Here is a 22,042-nt window from a genome sequence, read left to right as displayed (position 1 = left end):
TATGATATGATCAAACACTAAGATTTGTGTTACGAGGTCCAAGTCACCTTGTGAAGGAGGAAACTGAACAAAGCCAAACGGCCAATATTTTGCCGCTGCTCAGGGAAAAAAAATCAAATCATGTTTTCTTTTCAGAAATGAATTAATCTTATCCATCCATCCTGGAATCCACTCAAGCATGTCTTCATATCGGGTAAGTATTTGAGTAGTAACAACAAATTAAATCATTAGGTGGTTTCAGACCGCCTCGAAGTTCTTCAGTTCCAGGTATTCTCTGATCGGGAAATTCAGAAAATACCAGGTATTTTGGTAATGTGAAAGCAAACTACGCGTAATTTCCCCGAAAGAAAATACCCGCTAAATAGTAGGTACTTGGCGAAATTACGAGAACTTTCGCGGGGATTTTTCCAAGGTCGCAGGTATTTTGGCAATGTGAAAGCAATTTACGGGAACTTTTAGCCCAGCGTGTCGTTGGGCACGGTCGCCGTGGGTGGCTGCTGGGCTAGTGGTTTTGAATATCGCGCCTTGCCTGCATATTAGACCATACTGCGCATGCTCCTAACTTCAGGAATTTATCCCGAAGGGTATGTTTCGGGGCGGTGTGAATGCAGGAATAATTAATGGGTATTTTTTAGCCTAAAAATGTTCTCGTAATTTAACGGGGATTCTTGTGATCGAGGTGGTTTGAAACCACCTATTGAGCTACTTATTACTAGCTCCATGATTAAATGTCACAACACATGCCCCACAACCTATTTTGGACTTATGATTCCACATTCCCCACGCCATGACCCACTTATAAACTTATTCTATGACAGCTACATGCAGGGTTCCATATTTTCACTGGCAACAACCACAGCTTTGATGGTAATCTACAAATGTAGGCTACATGTATTTCAAGCAAAACTGAACCTCAAACCTACCTTTATCACCACAACACCAACCTTGTTTTTTTTTCACAAAATAAGATAATTTGAGCCAATTTCAGACTGCCATGACAGACATCATACCCTGACCCCCCCTCCCAAAAAAAAAAAAAATATATAATTTTATAAAAAAAAAATTTTTAAATAACTGAATTTTATTGATTTAATGATACATGTAAATAGAAAAAATAAAAATAAATGAATAAATTCATAAATAAATAAATACAAAAAGAACAACAACAAAAAACACCCTCAAACCAACAATGATAACAAACAAGTACAAAGTGAGCATTCTGGTAAGAGTGACATTGAAACCAAAATATTTGCCGACTCTCTGCATTATTTTCTTGCAACATGTAGTTCTAGTAGTACATGACATGTAGTATTATCTCTCATTAAATTTTTGAAGGAGAAATTCCAAGTTACATTTCAACACCTTCAAAGAGAAGGGATCAGCAATGAACTCAAATTGAGATTTGTACCAGAGGCCAGCTAAGCTCTTGCTTCCTCTCTCAGTCACCCTATATCCTAATACACTCTCAGGGGTTTAATGGATATCAACCAATACAAATTAGAGCCAAATATATGACAGCAGTATAATTAAGGTTGTTAAGACCATTGCTATGGTAACTGATGGAAAAACAGACATTGTCAGATGAAATGACCAATATTTGCACATTATCCATATGGATGCTTCTGCACTTTATCCATCTTATCAATAGAAGACTTTTAAAGTGCCTTGAGCAGTCTATTTGCAAGAAAGATATTTATTATAAATTACGGTATGTATCATGTCTTTTATCTACACTGTAACTTCAGTTTTCCTTAAAGGTCAAGTCCACCTCAGAAAATTTTTGATTTGAATAAATAGAGAAAAATCGGACAAGCACAATGCTGAAAATTTCATCAAAATCGGATGTAAAATAAGAAAGTTATGACATTTCAAAGTTTCGCTTATTTTTAACAAAATAGTTATATGAACGAGCCAGTTACATCCAAATGAGAGTCGATGATGTCACTCACTCACTATTTCTTTTGTTTTTTATTGTTTGAATTATACAATATTTCAATTTTTATGAATTTGATGATTAGGACCTCCTTACCTGAAGCACAAAATGTTAAAATAATGGAATTCCACGTGTTCAGGGAAAAATTAAACTTCATTTCACATAACAATGACGAGAAAATCAAAATATTTTATATTTCATATAATAAAATACAAAAGAAATAGTGAGTGAGTGATGCCATCAGTTCTCTCATTTGCATACCGACCGAGATGTGCATATAACTGTTTTGTGAAACAAAGCGAAACTTTAAAATTTCATAACTTTCTTATTTTACATCCGATTTTGATGAAATTTTCAGTGTTATGCTTGTTGAATTTTTCTCTTTTTACTCAAATCAAGTTTTTGTTGGGGTGGACTTCTCCTTTAAGCTCTTCTGAACATGAGTTATCACACACTTTTAAAATTATTTGTTTTAAAATTTGATTTCTAGATTATATTTGAAAACGATGTCACTTTCAGTTCATATCGTGTGTGGCAGCCCCAAAAATAACAGGGGTCGATTCGTGTACAATTAAAAAGACATTGGCAACTTTAACGAAAAAAGGCTGTTTACAAATGTGAAGAAAAAGGAAGGGCTTTTTTAGTCAGAACTGGTAATCTGGTATTATAGAAAAAAGCAAAATTTACTAAGGAAAGCAGTCCTTAAGATTTTAAAGTCCATATGAAGTTTAAAAACAATAAGGATTTTCTTTCAATGACAAAAATCACCTGCAGGCTGCAATTCAAATTGCTGGATCAGCATTTAGTAAAGAAAAATATTTGAATAAATGAACCCCCCCCAAAAAAAAAGAATCCCAAACTAATTTTTTTTTTCCATATTTATTATTCTTGACCAAAAATTGGTCGCCTGGTACAAGGCAAATATAAAATTATCAATTTCCCTCACACATGTAGATCTGTTTTGCTTTTATATATATTAACAAAAATACTCACAATCTCTACAATCTTCAGGATACCAGGTAGGGATTTGACATAACCTGTGTCGACAGTAAACTGGTAGCTTGCTGGTGCTGTTTGCTGAGTTGTTGTAGTTGTGTGGGTGGAGGTAGTATGGGTGTCTGGAAATGCTCCTGGATCTGCCATGCTTGAATTTGTACCTAAAGAAAATAAGAAATAAATGAGGGATTGAATAGCGAGTTCCATCCCTCATACATTGTCAATTAGTCTACAGGCACAGACCCTTGGCTTTCACATAATGCCTAATAAAGAGTCTGAAGTAGGACTGTAGGAGACTAGTATCACAAGTGAAGTATATATTGACTGCAGGGGCGGATCCAGGATTTTCCAAGGGGGGGCAGATTTTTCAGAGGAAAAATTTGACAAGCAAAAAAATAAAATGAAATAAAAGCAGGGTGCTACATAAGCACTTGCCCGATTGCCCGGGGCAAGTAAAAGTTAAAGTCGGGCAAGTGTTTTGAAGTAAAGACCAAAACTACTTGCCTGAATTGGGCAAAGCAAAATTCTCACAGTAGAATGACCAATATTTTGGTCATGGCAGGCAAGATAAAATCACTTTGAAAAAAGAAATGCAATAACAAGGTAGATCAGTTCATGTCAAAAGAGAGAAAAAGGTCAATGGTTTATAAAACCGCAAAACTTTCTTTTGAAGAGGTAAATCTTTTTTTTCAAGGATTTTTTCGGGCAAGTGAAATAGATTTTTGGGCAAGTATATTCCAACTTTTTAAAATTTTACTTGTCCGACTGGGTAAGCGCTTCTAAAAAGTTATGTAGCACCCTGATAAAAGGTCTTCACTTTCAAAAGGTTGGGTGCACACTTCTGTTTTACAAATTGTAATTGTGCCTCTCAAAAAGGGGAGGGGGGGGGGGGCACGGGCCGGCTTTACCCCCCCCCCTGAATCAGCCAGTGATTGACTGGCCTTGAGGGGAACCTGTCTAAATAATAATGTCGTATATACTGTGTCTGCTTCTTCCAGTCAAGTCTCTCCCCAAGAAATGGTATTATTTGTTAATGTCAAATTTGTGTCCATTCAGTGTCTGCAAAGAAATTTCATCAACGATGTTGTATGACAAGTAAGTCGTCAGATGGGCAATTTTCCTAGACTTTGATTGGCTGAGAGTGAGGAGTATGTACTATTGAGAGACCTACGAGTCTGACTGTTACTCTTTTTACTGTCAGATAAAACAGACTTTGTCAGACTCAGATGAAATATCTGACTTGTCCTTCGTGAAATGCTTCCTGGATCCTACAACACAAAAGTCAGCAGTTATTTGTACGCTTGATTTTTGCAATTGATTGTATATTGTAATCGATGCAATCAATTGTTTAAAAATGTTCTGCAATCATTGCTGAGCTTTATGCTACGGGCTCCTGGTCAGGCTGAACATGAATGTATCTGAAGTCTGAAAAAGTCATTAAACTTGATGCTACATGTGGTTGAAAGTTCCAGTAAGATGAGATTAAAATTAAATCAGTTGAACTTGAAATCAGTTGAAATCTATATTTATCTGTACAGGATATATGCCTACATACAAGCTTGCAGTTACAGAGAAAACTTGAGGATTATCAGGTATCAAAACCAGGGGGGGGGGGGTGTTTCACATAGATTTATGTGTGACTTAAAATTGCACTTAATTCCCAGTTGCGTACGGTATAGAAGACATCACCACATTGGTCAGATCATGTGCACGGGATGCACATTACTGCATATCAATCAATAAGATCGCGTGTTGCATATCATGTATGCATCGGCATATAAGTGCGACTCTTTTTTTTAAAGTCATACTTAAATCTTTGTGAAACACTCCTCAGATTTCCTGAAAAAAAAAAACTAGACATGTGTGACATTTTGCAATATGAGTGACTCTTGAGATCTTGAGCACCCGCCATTCCAATTTCTCTGTATACTCTGTAATTACATAATTTGGTGTGGGCACATTCTTTTCCATGAAAATGTAAATGGATTTTGCTGAATTTTTTCATTTATTCTTTGGAATTCAAACTTAAAATGATAATTTGAATAACAATTACAAAGATCAAACAACTACTTATACATGTACCACTGAAAACGCTATCAAAATTGAATGTTAAATTTTTAATATTACAAGTCCGCTAAAATATTTTAAAAAACATTTACATGAATATGCACAATTGCACATCCTAATTGATGCATGTCACACACTATTTCTTTTGTATTTTATTATATGAAATAATTTTCCCCTCATTATAACATGAAACTAGGTTTGAATCTTTGCGTCCTCCTTGAATATGCTGTTTTCTTCTTCTTCTTCTGTGTAGTCTCCTTCTTTCAAAAATAAAGGCATTACTTTCAATCCTGAAGATTCTTGCAGAACTTGGAGTGTGTCACAAGGCTAAAGTACATCATTACATGTGCCAAATATATTAGTAAAAACAGGTATGGATTGGATATGGATCTAGCTGTTGTTGCCCTTCGTCAGGTGCTGACGAAAGGCTTCTGTTGATGGTGCTGTCACAACATTTACTGAGAGAGTGTTCCACATCTTGATGGTTCTACGGAAGAAAGAGCATTGATGTTTTTGGGTCTGTGATTGTGGCATAAGATATCCTTGCAACCCCTTCTTGAGACTCAGTCATACAAAAAATGTATGCTTCCTTATTGTCAAATCAGCAAAAATGCAAACAGGTCTACTTCAATATTATATTCCACATAATACAAATAAGTAATAGTGCATGAAATCATCGACTTCTTATTTTACATACCGGTACAATTTTTATGAAATTTCAGTATTATAAACTTGATTGACTTTTCTGCATTTGTTTAAATAGGCTACACTTTTTGTTGGAGTGGACTTTCCTGTTTTTAAAAGAATAGATCCTACTGTTAATAACAAGATTATCTATGACAGGAATCCTTGCTCCCGGCTGTAGGCGTCACTAGGCATTAGAGGTAACAATTAGGCCATAACTGTTAATTAAAAGTGACACAGGTTTAATTTCTGAGAATAAATAAATATGTCCTGTATGTGGAGAGGCAAGATAAAAAAACAAAAACACTCATGACATTTGATTTGTCAGGCTCAATGAATTCATAAATCTACTCCAGAAAAAAACAGAAAAATAACAAATCTCAAATAGATCTAGGCGCTAGTGTAGTTTCGCACCTCCCCGTTTAATGGTTTTCAAACATGTACAATCTCACCCTAAATAATTCAAAACCTAAAATACTTGCATCTGAGCCTCCAAAGTCCAGTAGAAGTTGAATATTTTCCGTTTTGACACTTTTTTACAAAGTTTTACACCTATTTCGGAATCACTCGGTCGCTTGATCAAGCTCAGCGCTGCACATAAGCAGTCGGTACGCGTACAGTACGTACCACCTAGTGAAGTGCAAGAAGAGCGAGTTTTTCTATGGTATCTTAAAAAAAAAATTTCCCCTCTTTCAGCTTGCACCAAGTATTACGGTAGTGTTTGTGCAGAGTGGTTGATGTTTGTTGTGTGAAGGTGTGTGTGGGGTGTGCGTGTGTGTGCTTGTTTGAATGAAATAGGAAATGTGAAAAATGTGAATACACGTAGATTTAGCGATGAAATAAGATTAAGAAATAATAATGTAGAGCCTTGTTTTGAACTATAGGTCAGAGAAATTTCCTTCAGTTAACAATTGTATGCTATGTTGATTGTATGCTATGTTGATTTCATGCTAGTACCGTAGATTACATTTTTCAATTTTTCACACGGCGTGTGAAAAATTGGGTTGGCTCTGAAATGAAAAAGAAAAAAACAAATGACAAATTTCAAATTTGCATAACACTACAGAGTCAATTCACATGGGCCTCAACTTCACTTTAATACCGTACTGGTAATCCAGTAGTCAAAATTTAGATCGACTACAAATTGTACAATCACAAATGTTGAATGTGTGATTATAGGCCCTAATACACCTACGGCTACAGTAGTACACGGAGTAGCGGCCCTCGCGCCCCGTTGCGGGCCTGGCTTGGCTGACGTCCGCTCCTGATCTGCGAGTCAATTCCTATACTAGGGGCATAAAAAGTTCAGTGAAAATCAAATACGGTACCGGGTACCAATCAAATAAACCTGATACGATGATCAAGATAAATTAATTGAACTCACTATATCACTTTTAAAACGCTTAACGTTAGATATTTGCGGGGATATTTGTTGACGATTCCACGACCCACAGGCACAGCACAGTTCGCGATCAAGCCACAGGCAGCGATGGCAAATAGTTCCGCTCGCGCCGCGCTCGCTAGCTAGCTCGGCGCCCGGCCGCGTGGGCGTGTCGCGCGTGCCGCCGGAGCTTGATTGGCATAACTTGAAATTAAATTTAAGAAAAACCGCTTGACACTGAAACCCGAATTTGGGTATTAATTATGGCATCATCCGGAAAAGAAGCTGATCCATCTTCCAGCGCCGATCATGGGGAACGAAAGTGTGGTCTCGATATGACTTACGTCAAGTCAATAAATGGAATTTTGAAAGCTAAACAGATTGTAAGTCTCATTTTATTTTAGTTTGGCCTAGTTACGGTACATTTAAAACAACGTATGGGACTAAGCTGAAATATTGGCTGGATATGCATGCATGTCGAGCTACGGGAGTGGTGCCAGTCCATTATTAGTAGGACTAGGATGGGGGGGTCGGTTGTCCGGACACTATATTTTAGAAGCCTTCATTTCTGTCTTTGGATTACACTAAAAATATTAATTCCATAGTTGTAATCATCTTCTATTTTGTTCTCAATTAGGCCTATAATTAATATTTCCGAACATTTTGTACTAAAACTAAAAGTAAAACTTAGTAATAATAGTATGGCAGTGTATCCTATTGCCGGACACCTTTATTTCAGTGCTTTAAAAATGACAACTAGAGGAAATACAATCAAGAAAAATTCACACTTGCTATTCCAAATATTATGAAAATTATGAATATGATAAAATTATTTTATATTTACCAACCATTTTCTATGCATCGCACTTGCCGCATACCCCTCCACGAAAAACAATTATTTTCGTGCGTGACAAATTACATCATGATTCCGGACGCGCGCCGGACGGGTAAAGATATCCTTGATTATAATGATGTAAGAACAAATTTTTTTGATTTTTTTCTTCTTATATCATATCATGAGTAAATTCTAAGTATTATTTGCTTTTTTATATCGAATCTGAGCAGATGTTGGTAATAAATTCGTGTTTGATAACTTATTTTATTTTGTCTTGTTAGCTGCATGTTCCATGGCACTTTCCAATAATAATTAATATGTTAGCGTTCGTATCGTGACGCTCATCAAGTTCAATCGATGCGCTGCCGATCGACGGCTCTACTCACGGTAAACCTCGCGCACGGGTACCTTGAGAACTAGCCGTCGACGATCACCCACAATACACCATACCTCATCATTTGATCGAAGGAGTGGACGAGATTGAAATTCGGCAAATCAGGCCCATATTTCCGTTAGAAAATATATCAATTGTTAATACAAAACTATGTTATATGATATTTAAAGCATTTTCTGTCATTTTTAGAGATAATTAGGTAAAAGTTGGATTTTTCGCCTTGTTTTTGCAATCTTTTTCTATGTATTGCTCTGTGAAATTGAATTGCGGAAGTCTTACGGTACAAATTTGTTTTAGAACGCAGTAATATGCGCGTCCGGAATCATAATAGTGTCCGGTAATACAATACGTGACTATACTAAAACTTGAAGTTGATGAAACTTTGCTTGTAAATTTTTCCAAATGACTTTCTAAAATTGATCGTCCGGACACACAACCTGTCCGGACACACAACAACTGGGTATATACACTCATTCAATGAACAAGGTTATGATATAACCTTGTTCTCAGTTATATCTCCATGTGTGGCAAAATAAGGGTGGCAATGTTTGGCTTATTTTCTCTTTTTCTTTGGGACAAATGCTTGAATTTTTTTACACTGACAGTTTTCATTGCACCTATTCGTAATACAACTTGGCTCTTAAGTAAATTTGATTCTTTAAATTATTTTTTCTTAATTAAAAATAGAGATCAAAAAATGAAAATTTTCTTGCCATATTACTTTCCACCAATAGAGGGCGTACACAAAAATATGCCCCAAAATCAAGTTTTTGAGCGCTCTGGTGAATACAAAAATTATTCCCAAGTTACTAATGAAAAATAAATTGCAACTGTACGGAAATTAGTAATTTTGGTCACAAAAGTGACATTTTAATCATTTTTTAAAGTGTGTTCTCTGTACAGCATTGGCATGCCATAGTCCAACCTGTAGATTCCCCACAGGCAGGGTGGTTGCAGTGAACAAGTGGGTATATATATCTCTATGTTCCAGTCATGCCAGTGGGCCGCTGAGACCCTGATTGGGTGGCCTGTATATTTTGTAGTCTGTATCATGTATGATGGGATGACCAAATTTGCGCACATTTTAGAAATTATCGTGAGGTTAATTTTTAATCAACAATTTCTCACAGTTCACACAAAATTTTCAAAAATTAATCAAAATCATATAGCTATACCTAACAGAACTAAAATTAAGTCGAATTTGCTTGACGGAATTAATTATAAAAAAGGTCAAGGCTACCACTCATTGAATTCAATAAACAAGGTTATGATACGTGCCGGTGCCAGCGGATTGGCTGGCAAGTTTGTACGCTCAATGCGCTGATGGCGGTAGAGCGATCGAAGAGGAACCTGGCTGATCAGTAGAGGCGCACGGCCAATATTAGGGCCTCTCTTCAATATGGGAGATTGTCTCCCATATTGCAAAACAACAAAATAAACAACACCAACAAAAGCATAATTTTTCCACCCAAAATTTTGTCTCGGGTCACTGAGGTCAGAAGCCTATTTGTTTTGTGTAGGCTATGGATGACAACAAAAATCCTTATCAAAGCAAGGTAGATGGTGAAAAGGGGTAAATTTTCATGAAGAATCTGCTTATCACATTTTTATTTGCCACCAAGGTAATCCTTTTGCAGCAAATGTAAAAAAAGGAAATCAGTCTCCCAAACTGGTGACTGTCTCTGAAATTGGATACCCAAATTCTTTACAAAAGTCTCTGATATTGGAGATAATCTCTCTAATGGGAGATAGTCTCCCATATTGGCCGTGCGCCTCTACTGCTGATCCTGATCTGTTTGTCATCAAAATTCACCATTTTTCGGAAAGGTGGTAAGCTGAATGTATTTAGTATGAATTTACATGTATCTTTATCATACTGTATCTTCCCTTTTCTCCTGTCAAAAAGCAAAATTTAGGAGTAGGCCTAATCGAGGAGGGTGCATTGGCGCACGCTTTTCTCCATAGATGTTATAGTTAAGCCTGTTAAGGCATTGGTGGAGCTCCTCCACTACGAGCCCAAGTCCATCATCGGTCTATTGACGGAGGGGATGGCGCGGAGCCATAAAGCATTTAAAGGGATGCTCCACACTTCAATAAATAAAGTAAAATTCCCACAGCAAAATGCTGAAAATTTGATCAAAATTTGATAAAATAAAGTTATTGAATTTAAAGATTTGTATTGTTCCAGTGAAACAGTTCTAGGCATGTCTTCATGAATATTCATTTGGTGGGCTGTTGATGTCATATCCCCACTTGTTGTTTTGTATTATATGGAATTAGGTATTCAAACATTTTCTACCAAGAACTAAAACAATCGGATTGACAACTGATTAAGTGCATTAGTTATTTATTACTGCAACTTATTTCATCATAATGGAGACACATCATTTACACATGTATGAAACAATTATGATTTCATGTATTAACATACATGTAAGAAAAAGGAATGTGGGGATGTGACATCAGCCCACCTAATGAATATTCATGATGATGTGCATATATTTTTTTTCACAAAACATTGCTAATCTTTAAAATACATGTACAATAACTTTGTTATTTGTTCTCCTATTTTGATGAAATTTTTAGCATTTTGCTTTGTGAATTTTACTCTATTTATTTAGATATAAATATTGTCAGCTCAGAGCATCCCTTTAAAGGAGAATGAAACCCTTGAAACCAGCTGAATCCATATCAAAGAGAAAAATCAAAGAAACATATTGTTGAAAGTTTGAGGAAGATTGAATGAATAATAAGAAAGTTATGAGCATTCGAATATTGAGATCACTAGTGCCATGTAGATCCTCCCAACGGCAATGCGACCAAGATCTGTGATATCACACACGTACAACTCCCTCATTACTTTAGTACTTATTTTACTTATATTCTCACTTTTATAAAGTCTATCACAAGGTGAGGTGTTCTCTTTATGAGATGACAAGTACAGAGGTTTCACAACATTATATCATTGATGAATTGTTTGTCATATGATTAGAATGAGCAAAAAGAGATGTTTTGGGGTATATTTTCAGTGTCCAAATGGGAGAGTTGTACGTGTGTGACATCACAGATCTTGGTCGCATTGCCAATTGGAGGATCTCCATAGCATTAGTGATCTCGACATTCAAATGCTCATAACTCTTTTATTGCTAGTCCTATTTTACTCAAAGTTTTGTTGATCTTATTCTTTGATTTTTCTGCTTTCACAAAAGCTAACTTGCTCCAAGAGTTTCATTCTCCTTTAAGATTGAACTAAAAACTTACCTCTATAACTCATTTTATTATTAAATTTTTTTTTATTTGCTCCCCCCTTCACTTGTGCACCTTGAGCATCTCTTACGAGATGGATATGGCGCCTAATAAATTACAATTTCTATAATTAATAAAAGAGAAAAGAAAAACAAATGAATGAGAATGAAAAAAACTATGAAAACAAAATGCAAAAGAAGCTATTCGATTCTTTTTAAAAGCTGTGGCAAAAAATTTCTGACTGGTTGCCATCAAACCAAGGAAAGAAAAAGATCGGGAGAATGGTACAGTTCTAGACTTTAGTTATCGATGGCCCACTGTGTCTGTCCCAGGTGTGTATACTGTATAAGCTGTGCGATCGGGAGAACCTGTACGATCACACCCTGACATAACGTCTGACTCCACTACCGTTTCTTCAGATGAGAGGTATTGAGAAGTGAATAAAACCATTCATTGATAAATGATCACGTGGTTTGTTCTGTCTGAGCCATGTCTCTGAGGTGGTGATTACATCAGCAGAATTTTGTTGGGCAACAATTTCTACATGTACCGTAACTCTCATTAAAGGCTAGTTGGGGAAGTTTAATTATATTTGTAAATACAATTTATGGCTTTCAACCCAGTATTATCGCATTGATCTATCTGATAAAGTCAGACAAAATCTTGAAACCAGCAGGATTTGAACCTCTTGTCTACTGATTGCCAGTCAGCAAATCCACCACCAGGCCATCACTGGTTCATGGCACAGTCACAATGATACGAACAAAGCCCTTAATAGTTCCACTGATTTTTAATCTGACTTGCATTTTTATGAAATGTAATGTTAAAGGCTTGCTGGGGAAGTTACATTTATTGTAAATGCAAGTTATGGCTTTCAAGTTCAACCCAGTAAATAATATTACATTCCTCAGCAAGCTTCTCCCATTCTCTTAATGCTACATGTTGCCTGAAACTCTGGTAATGAATTCATTAGATCTTGGATTATTAAAGGGAATAAATCTTGGTGAAAATTCAGCTAAATTTAGTTTTAAGTTAATTGGTTTGATAAAATGTGCAAAAATAAGCATTTTGGCTGCCTGAGCTGTAAAAGATAGTATGCTGGATCAGGATCGATGGGATTTGTTGAACTAGGATTTTCATATACTCTTGGTTTCACCTCATGGGTTAAACCATGCCTAGTTACCTTGTGCACACAGTTCCTACTGACTCATTCTGAGGTTTGTAATGTCACCAACAAGCACAACACTGAAAATTTCATCAAAATCGGATGTAAAATAAGAAAGTTATGACATTTTGAATTTTGCTTAATTTCACAAAACAGTTATATGCACATCCTGGTCAGTATGCAAATGAGGAGACTGATGATGTCATCCACTCACTATTTCTTTTGTATTTTATTAAATGAAATACCGGTATGAAATATTCTAATTTTCTCCTCATGGCAATTGATTGATTGATAGATCCATTCTTTATTTTCATGCAAAAAATTGATCATACAACAAAATATATTGACAATATTTCACAGTTAAATAACAATAAACAATCATTGCATGGGAGGGGACAGTCATAAGCACAAAGGCTTGAAAAAGGACGCCCCTCAAGAAATGTAAAAGAAGTTTTAGTTTTTCCTGAATTTGTGAAATTACCAATGTTTTTAACATTTTATGGTTCAGATGGTTAAATGAGTAAAAATTGAAATATTGTATAATTCAAACAATAAAATAAAAAATAAATAGTGAGTGAGGGACATCATCAACTCTCTCATACATGTATGCATGTCACCGAGTTCTGCTTATAAAGTTCTATTATGTGAAAAATAAGCAAAAATATAAAGTGTCACCACTTTCTTATTTTACATCCGATTTTGATGAAATTTTCAGCATCATGCTTGCTGGATTTTTCTCTATTGATACAAATCAACAATGTTCTGGGGTGGACTTGACCTTTAATGTCATAAATAAATTAATGATATCATGCATTAATCAAGCAATCAGGCAATCAATCTAACTCCATTCATTAGTATAGAACAGCCAATCAATAAAATGAATGATCATAGTAACTATTGTTTAAATGTTTTGAAGATGTTTATAATGTGACCTTGTTTTTTAATCTTTCCTCCAGGGCTGGTCATTGTTGGCCTTCACATTGGCTTGCATAGTCGGGAATGGTGTAGCCATCGTATTCTTTATCATAGCCACATTATGTGGCTGGACCATGACATTCGTCATTTGGTTCATGTTTGCCAGTCACACCTATAAAAAAGTTACAAGAGTCAATTGGTTCATTGCGGTGAGTTTTGTGATCTTCATTTTCATCATCATTTTTCTTGTTTCATCTTTTTTTCATCTTAATCTCTTCCTTCTACATGTATACTTCTCCTATTGATGATTTATTCTCAACTTTTGTTTGACATCTTCAAATTTATGTTTATGAGCACTACGGTAAACACCATGTATGTAGTCCTGAAAAGGACTGTTTATTATTCTTTCTTGACTGTATGTAAGCTCTGAAAAGAACTGTTAACGACATTTCGACCAGCGTGTTCTGGTCGTCATCAGGAATGAGTACTATCGAGTACTAACATTGTTTTACATTGTAAATATATATATATATATATATATATATATATATATATATATATGACAAATTTACAGGCTTGTGAAGGTATTAGCCACCCCCACAACAGAATGATGATTATGAAATGATAATGATAGTGATAATAGTAATGACAATTATGATAATAAAAAAAATTCTGGTAAAATTGCAGAATGAAAAAAATACCCCCTTAAAAAAATGTCTGTGAAATTACACAATGGAGCTTGTTGCACAGAAACCTATGTTTAATCACAACTCCTTGTGGCACACTTTTTTTATTGGTTTAATGACAAGGAGTGTTTGTTCTTCTTAAAGACCCTGACCGGTGTAAAAACAATCATATATCAAAATAAAGGTAATGATTCATACAATACGAATATACCAAAAATATTACATATATCTCCTTCCAATAGTTAAAAATATTAAATAAAAATCAAAGAAACTGCTCCTCCAAAGTACGCTTCGATTGAGCACCCCCACGTCGCCTGGAAATGATGACGTCACGTTGTGTCAGGAGGGTTGTGATTCCATAGGTTTGTGTACAAAAGCATTGGGTATTTTCTTCCATTTCCATGTTATGAATCCATTTTTTTTTTCGTTTTCAGATGAAAATGGCACTCAAAATTATTCACTGTTCAAATTGTTGTAAACCTACAACTATTCACTACCTTTTTTGTGATTTCTTTGCTTGGCTCTTATTGGGCCTAAATTGCTATGTCAGAAAAAGTTGTTATACATAATCTAAATGCAGATAGAATTGAAATCTGCGCCAAATAAGCAGGAAATAAAATATGGCAAAAACTAGTTCAAAACTGCAGATTTCATAAATTGAAGCTTGTGGGTAAAAATATATGTGATATCCCTCTGTGATAGAAGTGAAGAGAATGAAATGCGTTATCTGGAAAGCAAAAAAATCACCCAGTTTTTCTGTGTACAAACCTATGGAATCACGACGCTTCTTACACAACGTGACGTCACGGTCTCGAGGCAGGTGAAAAGCACAATAAAGCCTATTTTCTAAGCGGGGTTCGAAACCCGATAACTGGAATATTCTTAAGCAAAATACTCAGCTGGGAAGCGGTGAAAATGCATAAAGCATACCTTGGTGTATTTAGTAGCTTATAAGCTTTCGATTGGTATATAATTTATCAATTTCATTTTCGGGTCCGGTCTGGATCTTTAAGTTGCAATGAAACTGGGTCCACTTGTACAATCATATATTTATTTATAAAGGGGGTTCTTAAAAATCTTGAAGCAAACAGAAGGCTTACCTAACATATCAACAAAATGCAAATTGATTTTCATTTACTATTGAAATACTAGTACCTTAGTAATATAATAAACACAGCATTTATTATGCGCCATCTATCTAGTAAACTATTCCGAGGCACAGAGGGATGGGGGGCCGCGGGGGGGGGGGGGAATTACAGATAAAATAATGCTTGCTTGTGTGGGTGTATGGACAGATCAAATTACCTTATGATATTCAACAAAATTAAGAAGAAAACAGATAGGATTTTAACAACTTTTTATATGCTTCAGGCGATTCTGCTGATCGGATCCTCAGTGGAGCTGATCACCTTATCACTGGTTCCCCATGAACCACCCATTACAAATTATAATTAGTAATGCTCTATTTAAAAAATATATGACAAATATTCACTGCATGCACTGCACACACTTGCACTACTTTTTACCATTTTTACAATTTTTTCTACCAATATATATATATTTTTTAATCTTATATTTCGTGACGATCAATTTATCAAATATGATTTTATGATGGTTTTCATGTAGCCCCCTCTCCTGGCTGCTATTGCTTCAAGCACCTCTGTGCTTATAATAGCTGGCCCCTGTATTTTACCGAACTATATCACATGCTTAGGTATGATTTAATTATCAGTCTTTTCTGTATTATTTACAATGTATCTCTTTAATTGTCACATTTAAATTGTATTCATTCAATTATGTGAACATGTTAATTTATCATTGATTTATGAATAAAATGCAGAAACTCCTGCAAAAAAAAAAAAAATATTTATTAAAACATTGCATCTTGAAATGTAATGTATAAAACTTATGTTTCTCTTCCAGGATTTGCTTGTAAGTTTAGGTGCTTGTGTCCTCTATGTTGCTATTGGTATTCCAGTTTTGATCAGTCCATTCAGCCCAGTGTCAATTGCAGCAGGGGTGAGTATACTCATAGCTTTTTAAACCTCATTCCACAGAGAGCAAGACCTCTCAAAGACAGCTGTAAGACCATGAAACTTGCTCGATCTTTCAAAGGTCTTTCAATGAACTTTCAAAGATCTCTGAGGTCTTTCATAATTCCTGATTGATCTTTGTTGTCTCCATGATCTCCGAATCTTTCGAAACAGTTCAAAACAGTCTTGCAGCGGTCTCACAGGAAAGTGGTCTTTGATGGTGTTTCAGCAGTGTTTCCGCGGTCTCTTGATGACCTTTCAAAATTCTTATTGTCTCGCCTGCATAGCAGAGCGAGACTATAGGCGCCGCTTTTCCGACGGCGGCGGCGGCGGCGGCGGCGTCAACATCAAATCTTAACCTAAGGTTAAGTTTTTGAAATGACATCATAACTTAGAAAGTATATGGACCTAGTTCATGAAACTTGGACATAAGGTTAATCAAGTATTACTGAAGATCCTGCCTGAGTTTCAGGTCACATGACCAAGGTCAAAGGTCATTTAGGGTCAATGAACTTTGACCATGTTGGGAGAATTATTTTCAAAATCTTAACCGAAGGTTAAGTTTTTGAAATGACATCATAACTTAGAAAGTATATGGACCTAGTTCATGTAACTTGGGCATAAGGTTAATCAAGTATTAGTGAACATCCTGCTCGAGTTTCAGGTCACGTGACCAAGGTCAAAGGTCATTTAGGGTCAATGAACTTTGGTCAAGTTGGGGGTATTTGTTGAATTACTATCATAACTTTGAAAATTTATGGATCTAGTTCATGAAACTTGGACATAAGGATAATCAAGTATTAGCGAACATCATGTGCGAGTTTCAGGTCACATGACCATGGTCAATGGTCATTTAAGGACGTTCCACAGTTAAAGTGAAATCCATGTCATTTTCACCAAACTTTGCACATAGATACTTTAGAGCCTTAATATTCGAAATATGCAAAAATTAACATAGGTCCATGTGCTTGATTTTTTGCTATAGAGCTTCAAAGTTCACCCAAATTAATGTTCTTAAGAATTGCGCATTCAAAAGAATTTGGCATTTTTAGACCGCCCAAGATTACTACAATGAGTTTAAACCTCTATTACTCAGTCAAAATACATGAAAAAGTCATCAAATTTCGCAAGAGAGTTAATAATTGTATCGTTAGAATGGAGAATCTATTAATAGTGCTATTTGTTTGAAATTTTAAGTTTAACAGCACTGTCAGTTTTTAAAAATGGCGTAAAAGATAACAAAATCCCAATCTAAAAAATGTAAAATTTCAGTAACAAACTTCAAACGTACAATAAATGCTGCACTTTATTCAAAATCCATGTCATTTTCACCAAAATTTGCAGAGTTGTAGAGGAAGGTATACCTAAGAGGTACAAACATTAAAAAATAGGGGTTCATGTGCTTGTTTTTAAACTATCAGCATTTTTATTAGAGCAAATGTGCTTTTTAAAACACAAAAAATGGGCCGAATGCTTAGTATCTATGTGAAGATGAAATCAAAACCACTCTACCATTTATTCAAACTCGGGGTAATATTCGTGATTCTTGGCAGCACTGCAGAGTAAAGTATTTTGAAATTGTAGAGAATATTTTTTTGAATGGTACATGGAATAATTCATTTTTTTAGCTTCATGAAATAACGCATCGGATCTGCAGTTAAAGTGCAGAAGATGAGAAAAATCAGCTCATACCCGCAGCTAATTAATCACCTGTTCATCCATTGTGACGTCTGCGCGCAGATTGTAAACTATGCGCAGATCATAATGCGCACAAATATAACTGTGGAACGTCCTTAAGGTCAATGAACTTTGGCCGTGTTGGGGGTATTTGTTAAATTACCATCCTAACTCTGAAAGTTTACGGATTTAGTTCTTAAAACTTGGACATAAGAGTAATCAAGTATCACTGAACATCCTGTACGAGTTTCAGGTCACATGACCATGGTCAAAGGTCATTAAAGGTCAATGAACTTTGGCCGTGTTGGGGGTATTTGTTAAATTACCATCCTACAGTAACTCTGAAAGTTTATGGATCTAGTTCATAAAACTTGGGATATAAGAGTAATCAAGTATCACTGAACATCCCCTGTGAGTTTCAGGTCACAAAACCAAGGTCAAAGGTCAGTTAAGGTCAATAAACTTAGGCCATGTTCGGGTAATTGTTGAATTGCCATCATAACTTTGAAAGTTTATAGATAGAGTGAATGAAATGTGGACATGGATGTAGTTGACAAGTCTTAAGTCACCGTTCAAATGTCATTTATGGTCAATGAACGTGGTATTATGTCATTATATGAATGGTGTTTTTGTGAATGATTATTTTATAGTAGTTTTCAAAGTTAGCACTGCTGCTATATTAAATCGCGTAATGCAGGCGAGACTGCCAGAGGCGTTCCACTTGTTAGTCTTTCTATGGGTCTCTCTATCTCTCTAGATTTTGCGGAGATCACTGAACGACTCGTGAGAGATCATTTAAAGATCATTGAAAGACCAGGAAAAGTCCATGGAAAGAATTCTGAAAGATTACTTGTTGCATAAAAGATCTCTCAAAGACTATTGAAAGATCTCTACAGGACTAGTCTATGCCAGTAAAGACAAGAAGTATAAATCAGTTTTTTCAGAGTTCTTTGAGGAGTCTTTCTGAACCATTCCATAGAGATGACAAATTTCAGTGATCTTGGAGACTGCTGTAAGACCTTGCCAATTTTTGGTCTTTCAAAGGTCCTTCAAAGGTCTCCCTCCTGTGGAAAGGGGAGTCCTAGGAAAGATGTTCATCTGTCAAATACTGCTCAGGCTTTGTATTCACAGTCTAAACATGTGCTTTTATAGCGCTGCTTACTTTTACAACTAACAGAAATTAATATGCATTCATGAAATTTCATTCATTGACTAACACTTTGGTTATTTTCAGGCATGCTGTTGAAAATTGGTGTTGCTGTTGCCTTTTGATTGGGCTGTTAAAAAAAAATGAATTGAGCTGTTTCTAAGAAAAAAAGGGGGGGGTTCTCCTCTTGACTTGTTTCCATGTATGTAAGATGTGTACTGCATTCAGTGAAATTTAATCTCCAAGGTCCAAGCTCCTTTCTCTAATTTATTTCTGTGTGACACTTAAAGGTAAACTCCACCCCAGAAAAATGTTGATTTGAATAAATAGAGAAAATTCAAACAAACATAACGCTGAAAATTTCATCAAAATTGGATGTAAAATAAAAAGTTATGGCATTTTGAAGTTTCGCGTATTTTTCACAAAACAGTGATATGCACAACTCAAATGAGTCAGTCGATGATGTCCATCACTCACTATTTCTTTTGTTTTTTATTGTTTGAATTATACAATATTTCATTTTTTACACATTTGAAAATAAGGACCAACTTGACTGAACCATATAGTATCAAACAATGCTAATTCCACATGTTCAGGGAGGAATTAATCGATGTTTCCCTTAACAATGAGGAGAAATTTAGAATATTTCACATTTCCTATAATAAAATAAAAAAGAAATAGTGAGTGGATGATGTCATCAGTCTCCTCATTTGCATACCAAACAGGATGTGCATTTAACTGTTTTGTGAAATTAAGCGAAACTTTAAAATGGCCTAACTTTCTTATTTTGCATCTGATTTTGATGAAATTTTTAGTGTTATGCTTGCTGGATTTTCCTCTTTTTATTCAAATTAGCTTTTTGTTGGGATAGACTTGTCCTTTAAGCATACATGCACACCATACATAATATCCATGCATTCCGTGCATTGCATGAAATGAAAGCACATAAACCAGAAATAGAAGAAGAAGAAGGAGGGAGATAGAGAGAGAGGGGGGGGGGGGGAAGGAGAAGGAAGAGGAGGAGGAGGAGGAGGAAGAGGGGATGGGGAGAAAGTATATAATCTAACATTATGCAGTAGTGCTAGAATTAGTAGTCATGAAGTTAGGTACTCCAGGCTGAAAATAATTTTGAATACAGTAATATTCACTGAGCAAAATGCTTAAAATTAAATGAAAATCTGATAACAAATATCGAAGTTATTGAATTTTAAATCTGAGTAGCATTTTGTGATAACAGTTATACATTTGGTAGGCTGATTACATCACATCCCCACTTTCCTTTTTCTTATAAATGTTATTGAATGGAATCATAATTGATATTTCATACATGTGTTTCTTATAATAATAATAATAATAGTACATTTCTTAAAAACGCATAACACATACAGGTCTCTATGCGCGATTGACTAAATCAAACATTCTGAAAGAGGTGGGTTTTTTATTGAACTTTGAATTTCTCAAGCTGGGTAATATTTCTTAATGTCGGTGGTAGAGAATTCCATAGTGCTGGTGCAGCTTTTTGGAAAGCCCAATCCCCATATGATTTGGTCTTGACAGTAATTACAGAGAGAAGATTTTGTGAGCCAGAACGGAGATTACGCTTGGGTTTATGAATCTGGACAAGTTCTTGAAGATAAGCAGGGGCAATACCATGAATACATTTGAATGTTAATATGAGAAGTTTATATTTGATCCTTGATCGAATGGGTAGCCAGTGAAGGTCAGATAAGATAGGGGTGATGTGTTCAAATTTTCCTTTTCGAGTTATAAGTCTTGCAGCAGAATTTTGGATGTGTTGTAATTTATCAAGAAGCGATTCCTGTATTCCGAATAGTAAACTATTATTATTATCTAAGTGACTTCTTATGATAAAAGAAGTTGCAGTAATGAATATCCACTGCACTAAATCAGATGTCAATCTAGTTTTTTTAGTTCTTGGAGAACAAAATTTGAATAAAAGTAATTTCATGTAATCAAATATATATTTAAAAAAAAGAACAAGAAAGAATGTGACATAGTTTGCTCAATGAATATTCAGGAAGACATGCATAGAACTGTTTCTCCAAATTAATGTGAATCTTTAAAATGTCATAACTTTGTTATTCTTTGTCTGATTTTGATGAAATTTTCAATGTTTTGTTCGTCTGATTTTTCTTTATCTGTTCAAATCATATTATTTTCAGCGTGGAGTACCCCTTTAAGAAAAGTATTAGAACTTTAGAAAAAAGTACATAGTAGGTACATGTAGTATAAGTAAAAATGTACAACTTAAAAAAGAAAACAACATTAAAAAAACAATGTTTTAATAAAGCTCACCTACTGAAAAAGAGTTTGATTTGAAACATAATAGCACTACAGTACATGTATGCATTACCTTATTCTTTGAAGAAATAGTGAGAAGTCTTCCCCAGTGTTGCATTCATCTTAAACAATTGACAAGTAATATAACTCGTTTTGATTACATTTGAAAACAAATTTTTAGTAGGAAATCAATCCTTGCTGATTATATTCAGGTTTTTGGAATCATTGCTGCCCTCTCTTACGCGGTTGGATCTTGGTCTGCATTTCGAGCCTATCGTAGCCAAACTTATGTTGAAGTCTGATCACGCCTGATAGATTCCCTTTCACCATAGTTTTTGTTATTTGGGATGTGCAATGATTTCAGATCAAATCTGGGGGTTTTATATGTGTTAATTGATAGAATATTTATATCTGCTAGCCATTTTGTATTCTTCATGATGTAGAGGTCTCAGTTTTAGACAGGATTGGGGGATTTTCATAACCCAATTTTTTTCAAAGAATCTATCAAATGAGAGACCATAGATTCAGTTTGTATAAATTGTGGATCCTAGTATTTGTTTTTTATAGTATTTACTGTTATAA

At 35.2% G+C, this 22,042-nt stretch overlaps 1 protein-coding gene across 2 annotated transcripts; it reads left to right on the top strand.

Annotated features, from left to right (window-relative positions):
* The first annotated feature begins 7,238 nt into the window (after nt 1-7,238).
* On the top strand, nt 7,239-21,777 carry LOC129270994 (uncharacterized). Of its 2 annotated transcripts, XR_010292643.1 has the most exons (5): nt 7,239-7,444; nt 13,658-13,825; nt 16,226-16,612; nt 18,741-19,449; nt 20,045-20,111. XR_010292643.1 is itself a non-coding variant. In XM_054908343.2 (4 exons), the coding sequence occupies exons 1-4, from the start codon at nt 7,325-7,327 to the stop codon at nt 21,760-21,762; spliced, it is 474 nt and encodes a 157-aa protein (XP_054764318.1). In that variant the 5' UTR covers nt 7,239-7,324; the 3' UTR covers nt 21,763-21,777. The 2 variants fall into 2 exon arrangements, 1 of the variants encoding a protein (XP_054764318.1); XM_054908343.2 differs by lacking the exons at nt 18,741-19,449; nt 20,045-20,111 and adding an exon at nt 21,673-21,777 and having other exon boundaries at nt 16,226-16,321.
* Nucleotides 21,778-22,042: the final 265 nt, after the last annotated feature.

The sequence above is a fragment of the Lytechinus pictus genome, chromosome 2 (genome assembly GCF_037042905.1).
Source record: "Lytechinus pictus isolate F3 Inbred chromosome 2, Lp3.0, whole genome shotgun sequence".
NCBI lineage: Eukaryota > Metazoa > Echinodermata > Echinoidea > Temnopleuroida > Toxopneustidae > Lytechinus > Lytechinus pictus.
Note: the sequence above shows the minus strand (reverse complement) of the source record. Positions and strands in the feature narration are given on the sequence as shown.